General features: G+C 38.5%; 1 protein-coding gene across 1 annotated transcript; it reads left to right on the top strand.

Annotated features, from left to right (window-relative positions):
- The first annotated feature begins 544 nt into the window (after nt 1-544).
- On the top strand, nt 545-4,664 carry LOC105047642 (glycylpeptide N-tetradecanoyltransferase 1). The gene is given in 3 exon segments (XM_029265304.2): nt 545-796; nt 799-2,140; nt 4,376-4,664. Coding segments are annotated over 2 exon segments (1,335 nt in total). The 5' UTR covers nt 545-774; the 3' UTR covers nt 2,112-2,140; nt 4,376-4,664.
- The last annotated feature ends 4,260 nt before the right edge of the window (nt 4,665-8,924 follow it).

Raw genomic sequence — 8,924 nt, 5'->3', positions numbered from 1 at the left:
AAGCTTTATTCCACTTTGGGTCAAATGCCGCACTTTTTGACTTCCTGTTTCATGAAGGGTTGATCTGGCACAGAGAGATCATGTTGCTTCTGTCTCCCTGATCTCTCAGAAAAGGGAGAATTGAATTTATTCTTCTACAACAGCTCGCCATCTTGTGAAAGTAGGAGAGGAATCGCCAATCTCCTCTTTTGATCGAGCTACCGCACTCTCAAATGTTAGGCACCAAAACATTTCCTCCTGAAAGGCCAAGGCTGCCATGCTTGTTTCCAAACAGAACTTTTCCGACTTTTTTCCAGTATTTCTTCAGGGTATAATCTTGTCTTCGACAGCTGGCTGATGGCGAAGTGCATTGGCATGTTCATTGCTTGCATTTGGATGCTTTGCCACAACGTGTCCGTACTGGGAAGTCGGCACCGGGTTACGTCACAGGAGGCTTTCCGTTTCGTAATCTACGTGCGGTGCATCGATTGGTCTTGAAAGAATGTTCCGTCATTGTGTGCTGTTCAGCCGATCCTTCCCAGTAAAATATTGGGCTTCCCGGCAGGCCAAACGATCGATAGCAGAGCTCCTAAAAATTCTGTTCTTCGCCTTCTCCACTACTTCTCCTCTGATTTCTCGCCCCCCACCCCAATCTTTGATCCCCACGGCGCGATTCCCCGCGGAGATCTAGCGCTGCTGAAGGTAAGCGCATCAACCCTGTTTTTATCTCCTTCCGTTCTTCGATTTGGCTCTAGATTTTGAGCTCCGTTCGATCCTATCTCCCCGAGGTTGGACATGGCGGTCGGCGAGAGCTCGTCCCCGGATCCTCTGCCGAGAGCGAGAACCCTAAAGCGGATCAGAGCCCCCGGTCGTTGGACTCCTCGCCGCCGCTAGCGGCGGCGGAGGCCGATGGTGCGATCGAGACGTTCGCCCGGAGGGTCCAGGAGACCCTCTCCCTTGGGAAGCGGCACCGGTTCTGGGAGACCCAGCCGGTGGGCCAGTTCAAGGATCTCGGCGACCCCAGCCTCTCCGAGGGCCCGATCGAGCCCCCGACGCCGCTATCCGATGTCAAGCCGGAGCCCTACAACCTCCCCGCACAGTACGAGTGGACCACCTGCGACATGGACGACGACCAGACCTGCGGCGAGGTCTACAACCTCCTCACCAGCAACTACGTCGAGGACGATGAGAATATGTTCCGGTTCAACTACTCCAAGGAGTTCCTCCGGTGGGCTCTCCGCCCCCCGGGCTACTACAAGGCCTGGCACATCGGCGTCCGGGTGAAGGCCAGCAAAAAGCTCGTGGCTTTCATCACTGGCGTGCCGGCGAGGATCCGGGTGAGGGATGACATCGTTCGCATGGCGGAGATCAACTTCCTGTGCGTCCACAAGAAGCTGCGGTCGAAGCGGCTTGCACCTGTGATGATCAAGGAGGTAACCAGGAGGGTCCACCTCGAGAATATCTGGCAGGCGGCGTACACGGCCGGCGTGGTCCTCCCGACACCCGTCACGACGTGCCGGTACTGGCACCGGTCGCTGAACCCGAAGAAGCTCATTGATGTAGGGTTCTCCAGGCTTGGAGCACGGATGACCATGAACCGGACAATTAGGCTCTACAAGCTGCCTGAATCCACTGTGACCCCGGGATTCAGGAAAATGGAGCTCCGTGATGTTCCAGCGGTCACCCGGTTGCTGAGGCAGTACTTGAGCCAGTTTGTGGTCGCACCTGATTTTGATGAGAACGATGTCGAACATTGGCTTCTTCCATTGGAGAATGTGGTGGATAGTTACTTGGTTGAGAGCCCTGAGAGACATGAAGTCACAGACTTCTGCAGCTTCTACACCCTTCCATCTTCAATTCTCAACAACCAGAACTACTCTGTGTTGAAGGCTGCGTATTCTTACTACAATGTGTCCACGAAGACTCCTTTGCTTCAGCTGATGAATGATGCACTTATTGTGGCAAAACAGAAGGCCTATGATGTCTTCAATGCTCTTGATGTCATGCACAATGAGTCTTTCCTCAAGGAACTGAAGTTTGGGCCTGGGGATGGGCAGCTGCATTACTATCTATATAATTATCGGATCAGGAATCCTTTGAAAGCATCAGAGCTCGGACTTGTACTTCTATAGGTTGCTCCTTAGGTCTTGGATTTCTGGTGGTAAGTTGCCTCATCATTTCCGTTGGTCCCTGTCTGATTGCAATGTCCTCGTTCACTAGCGATTTTGCTTTTTGCGGTAAATCTTCATCAGAAGTTGATACATTGAAACTTTCAAGTATTTGTCAATTCACGTTTATAGCTTGCACATTCAATCTTGGGTATCCAGTACGGGTCTGAATTTGGATTTTTTTTTTTTGGCGTCTTAGTTTGATTGGAATCTCCTGCATTCATGGAAGCTTTTACTGCTTATTTTCATTACAGATTGTTATCTGGGGCTATAGTAACCAGCATGTCATGTGAAACTTATCATATGCTAAAACCTTGAACCTCCATTGCTGGAATTGGAATAAGTTGACATGTATTAATAGTCATCATTCTTTTTATTCTATGGCTGCTTTCAGAAACCAGCCTGATTACTGCTGGTATCTAGACCCTTTTTTTCTTTTATTATATGCTACAAAACCTTCTATTATTTGCTACAGAGCAATGCTACGGAATGTCACTCGGTTTGTACACATTGCACCAGGTGGTTGGCTTGGTTTGTAGAGGTTGTTGCCTTTTTGGGGGGTTAAATATTACTATTTGCCTTTGTCATGTTCATGCCATATCAGATCCGGCAATCTGGGGGGTGCTCTGTATCTTTATCCTTTTCTATATGCTGAAATTGATTGTATCTTGTGTGTTGCAGAAGCTTCTGTTTTTCTCTGAGTAGAATGTATTTCTTGAGCTTATTTAGCATCCTAATATCAGTCTTACTTAAGTTGACAGGATTATCGGTGGGCATACTCTATCTTTTCTGCTTGATCTTATTTATTGATTTATCACACATACACACACATTGTGATGGAACTAAAACACTGTTTTTGCTTAAAGGAAAGAGCTGTCTCCATCACTGGGTAAGCCAACTAGAGACTTATTCTCTACAGTTATGCAAATGGTAGAGTTTGGAATATAGATATATTTGTAAGGTAGATGCTTTTGAATGGATTCTGAAATGATGATAACCAAATAAATGCCATCAAACATGGTTTCAGGTTTAATGGTAAACATTGGAATCTACATGATACTGTAAAAAGAATCTTAAAAGCCTGCAGTAATACCAGATGTTGCCCTGGTTTGAAAATATGAGCTGATGAAAATTCAGAAGCTGCTGAGATATCGGTTGTATTAGTACCAGGTGTTGACTGGTACAATCTCTGTGTGTGTATTTGTGTGTGTCCTGAGATATTGACCAATACAATGTCAATATATCAGTTGAGAATTTTTGACCTTTCTTTTCCAATCTTAAGTAGGTTTTTTTTACTGTTTATATTAAATATTAAAATCAATGCCCTAAAATGGTTGTAATCTACTTTTTACTATGTCAATTGAATTTCAGAATCTCAGCCTCTATATCTTGATTGAGATCTCAGAATATCTCAATTCTTTCCAAATTTTCCAACCTTCCGTCTCTGCCAAGATAACCAAGATAGCAGAGATACTTGTTCATCTCGGTATTCGCTACTGATCAAGAGCGAAGAGATTGTGGGCTTTAAACCCCTTGGTTATGGATGAATATTTCATTCTAAAATCTTCAGAAATATTTCTCTTTGCATAATTCAAGTTTATTTAAGCAATAAAATTTTACTACTTATGATGGAAAATGTATCATTGAATTCCTTTCTTGATGTTAATAACTTGGACTTGAATACCTTTCATTTGTCCTGAGCTCTATTTGCAAATTTTAATTTTTGGACCATGGTTTCTTTAAAACTGTCTTAAGTGCTAGCGATTTTAATTGTTTGCCTTACAATATTTTGTGGCATGCTGGACAATTATTTGGTTTGCTTCAAAGTTATAAACTAATTTCCAGAGCTTAAAAATTGCCATATTTACTGTTTGTCACTAAAATGCATAAATAGGCATCCTATACAGTAAACGACAAAAAATAAACAACAAAATTGTGACTAAATTATAGGTCAACAAAAGTATCACCTGAATCTTATTTGAGTCGACTATTATTAGCTCAGGGGCAAATGTTGCAGTTGATGCACTTCCATGTGATTGCAGGGCCTAATAACTCAAATGACTCAAGCCCTAAAAGCAGCATGACAGACTACTTTTGCATTTATAATATAAAGATAAAATGTGTATATTGAGAATATATTTGTAAAATGTGTTTTAGAAAAGCTTGAAGGCATTGTAACCTTACTTGTTTCTGTAGGTTGCTAACTGGATCTTTAATTTTTTATGCAGAGTCACTGAATAATATCCTGTAGTCTTTGCTAAATATCCGGAGTATTTACCAGCCTTTTTACCGTTTGATAGTTCTGAATCCAATTATCATGGGTAAGAAAAGATCAGAATATGGACTTTTATTTAGTAGCAAGTGAGTTTAAAGAACCTTGTTTATGTTTGACTGCAATGACATGCATTTCTTGGTCCACTACTCAGTGCTAGTTCTAAGTTTCTGTCTGGGCCTATGATAACTGGAATGTCATGCTACACATTCTATATAACTAGATCTTGAGCAATCTTGCATCAATCCTTGTGCTTTATGTTTTGGGATGAAAAAACCTTGAATGTTTTCTCTGTTTTATTTGATTCGCTTTTGATACCTTTGACCGCTAGCGTATGTCATGCTGGGTGTGAAGTCTTCTAACTCTTCATGCCTTTTTTGTATTTTTTATTAGGAATTTGTTTCTTTACTAACTTGTACTAGCTTCATAGAATGCTTCATCATATTTTTTGCTTATCTATGACGAAGTTATTATATGAAGAACATCGCTTGAGATTGTGGGATATAGTTGCCAATTAGCATTTGAGTATTGTAAATTATTTCTAAACCCTTGTTCACCATGTATCTTCTTATATCCTCTGCTACTCCATACATGGTCATTGAAGTCATCACCTATTTTCACCCTTTGGGTTTCCTTGCATTAATTTATGCTTCTTGTTAGGAAATTTATTGTTTATTCTTTCCTCATGTACGAACTTCTGGTGCCGAAACTTTAGGTACAAAAAATTTTGTTACCTCATACCATTTTTCAGTTATCTGTGTATTAACCCATCCATCATGCATATACTTAGCTCTGGCATCTCTGCCTGATATTCCTGCTACATTTCTTGTATTGTCCTTCCCTGTGCAAATAAGATAGTGGCATTTGCATTTTGATGTTATGTGAAAACAGTTTGCCAATTTGTCATCATCTCCTTGTGAGATTGAACTAGTAAGTTCACTTTTGTTCATGGCATCATAAACAACATATGTCCAGCCTGTGCTTCTTGTTGGTGATGAGCAACATTTGATCCTGGGTAGATACTAAAGTTTTTCTCCATGCACTAGCTTTATTACAAATTTGATCTTTTCCTTGCCTTTTTATCCGTTTTCTTTTCTAATTTTTGGTATGATCCTTCTCTTTTACTTGATCCAAGGGGGTTTTGCCAAATTGGTGTAATTGCAAAAGTCTGATTAATTCTTCACATGATATTATGCACGCTATTTGACTGTTAAACTTCATTTTGAATGCAGTTGTCTGTTTTTCTTTTGGCAAAATGTGAGTTCTTTTAATATACCTATACATTGAAAGTGCTAAATTCTTGAAAATTCTACCATTTGATGTGTTCTTGAAAATTCATTCTGTGGGCTACAATAACTCTGTTTGTCTTATGATAAATCAGTTGTGCGCATACTGTTATACTAGAATCTGATGTAGTTTATAATATTCATAAGACTGAAACAACTTTTCAGTCCGGATGTTATTAGTACAATAGTTGGTGTCAATTATTTAGTTTGTGAAGACAGTTATTAACAGATCCTCTCAGGTAAGTAATCAAAATGCAATGATAAACAATTGTAAGGCCAATGATTGTATCCCCCATTGAAACCCTCCAGTAATATTCTGATTGGGCTCGGTTTGTCAATCTATTGCTCATTGCTCTCAATGTCTAGAAGAATTTAGATAGGAAATACGATGTCAGATATGGAACTTTCATACTGTTTAGTTTTTTAGTAGGGTGCACATCAGCGAGCTATGTTTGATATACTTGATGTTTCCAACTACGAATTTGAAAGAGATCTAATGTCTTCTAATAGGCTTTGTTAAGTACGCTTCATTGACTGCGAATCGGTTACAGTTATCAAGGATATGAATCATACATGTAAGAGGAGGAAGCTGTAAGTATGAAGTATAACAGTCTGTGTGATAAATTCTTGACCATCAGAGTAAAAAGAATTATGCTTGATGGTTACGTTGAGACTTCTATTAAAAACTTTGAATTGGAGGGATATACCGATGCAACTGGTTCTTAAACAAATGTGAGATGAAAAGTTTGTCGAAATTTCTGATAAATTTAGAGAAGTATTAAAAAAAAGAGAAACAACTGGAAAAAAAAATTGATAGGATACAAAGAGAACAATATGTACTGATAATATATGTGGTTGCTGCTTGGTAAGTTAGAAAAATCAATAAACTTCATATAAAATTTATAACAATTATCTGGACATATGATAATATTTCCCTGATGAAATTATGGTGGAATTAAAAGTGTGATACTTAAATCCTTGGTTGGAAGTTATTGTATGTCTGCCATGCATGGTAGACAAAAGGACTTCAGAGAAGTGTATTTTTCTGTCGGCTACTCCATTGCCGACAAGGATTATGCAACCAATGAAACCACTCCCTAAGATTTTCAATGTTAGGCGTGGGTCGGTTTGGCACCAATCTATTTTGAAGGTGATCATGATAAAATACATGAGAATGACAAAGTTTCCAAAGATGAAGCACTGAAAGGCATGTCCATAGCCTTCTGTAACATTCACCTTAATTTCAGATCATGCATTGAAAGATATTTGAAGCTGCAATTTCAGTAACCTAACCAAAAAAGGATTTTGTTTTTCTTCAAAATGTAGTTCAATGACGGCAATTTGGATGGTACATGTTGCTTCAAATGTCGAGCATGGTTGCTACAAATAGAAGGCATTGTAAAATAGTCACCTGAGAACCATGAGCATTCAACTTTGAAAAGCATCAGTCTTCGTTAACCGATATCTGTAGCAACTACGCTATATCATGTCCAAATGAAGGGGTTCCCAGAGGCCAAACCACAGGCATTTCCTAGCGGTTTCTTTTCGAACACCGTAATTTGGTGACTAGCAATTATTTAGGAGAACAATAAGGGGCCCATCAACTGGAGCAAAAAGCATGGGTAAATACTTAGGAATACGTATTCGTTCATCCGGAAGGGTGTGAGCCTAGAAGGGGTGCGGGGTTTGAAGATCGCCTGGTTAGTTAGTGTGTTCTGCTCCCTTCAGGACAAAATTTTAAATGAAGTTGGGGCCATGTTTGCTTTGGAAATGCTCTCATTTACGCATTACATGTTGTGGTTGCATTAAATAATTTAATAACTTTATTACACATCTTTATAGTGCAAATTCAAAAGGTTTTGACACCATCCTCACATTCAACTCGGCTTATTCTTTCTTTCCTCATGTGTGACAAAGACGGTAAAACATAACGGATGGCCTCACAAATCATTAAAATGCATTGAGCCATTGCTCCTAGCCTCCGAGATTTCCAAATAATACCATTTCGTAATGCTTCTTTGTATCTACGGAGAGTTAGTGTGAAAATCGAGCTAAGTTGAGTTGAATAGCTAAAGGTTCGAATTCGAGTTGATTCAAAATATTTAAACCCAAAATTGAATTTCAGATTCACTAGGTCTTAATATCTAAATTTGAATTTAACACGATGAAAAAAATATTTGAGGTTGATTCGATTCAATTCAAATATTAATAGAATTATACTCAAGTTTGAATTCAAATTTGAATTCAAATTTTTATCATAATTAAAAAAATATATAGTTAAAACAAAATAAAATATTATATTATATTTTTGAAAAATAAATTAATAATATATATTATATATATTTTTAAAATTTGTTAATTTTTAAATTGAATATTTTATTTTGAATTTAATAATAATCAAATCGAATCGAGCAACTCATCAGTGATTCTGTAAGCTACGGTTAGTCGAGCCAGCTGTAAATTTTTTTTTTTAATGATATTTTTTAATATTTATTTTTGAAAGTATAATTATTTTAAATTTATTCACAAATCTATCATTACTTTGGCCAATAGGATGCCACATAGGAAATTGCAAGTTTAATCTATGATTTTTTGGCCTGCATGGCATCGATTGCCATGGTAGTTTACTTAATGAAATCTCGGGTCGAAGACGAGACTTTCAATTAGAAGTCTCATCTTCGACATGAGATTTCTCAACCACATGGTTCTCCTCCCATTTTGCTTTCTTCGACTGTCCTCGTTGGTTGCTCGTGGCCCACCCAGCTTTCCTCCCTTCTCACGGTCCCCATCATTTTTTTTGTCCATTTGCTGGCCGCCCACCCTCTCTCCATCCATTAGTGGCCTCCCCTCCCTTGTCCCCCCATTAAGTAATCCCCTACCCATTTCTCCGCCCTTTTTATGGACTCCCATCCGTTTTCATGATTTCTTCGATCTCATAAATATTATTTTGATATTTTTTTATTTAAATACTATTTATTTTATATCATATTTTAATTTTTGTTGAAATGTTGTTATGATTAATAGATAAGATTGTTAGATTAATTTTTGTGCGCATAAGAAATAAGATTTTGATAAATACAAGTTGTTTTGCATGGTTAAATTTAAGTTTTTAGTTATGTACATTAATTATATTTCATTTATAGCATGCTTAATTTATTGCATTGATTAAACATGTAGTGAAAAATGGGAGAAACTATCATGGTCCTATGTTATATTAAT

Source organism: Elaeis guineensis, chromosome 6, assembly GCF_000442705.2.
Source record: "Elaeis guineensis isolate ETL-2024a chromosome 6, EG11, whole genome shotgun sequence".
Lineage (NCBI taxonomy): Eukaryota > Viridiplantae > Streptophyta > Magnoliopsida > Arecales > Arecaceae > Elaeis > Elaeis guineensis.
Note: the sequence above shows the minus strand (reverse complement) of the source record. Positions and strands in the feature narration are given on the sequence as shown.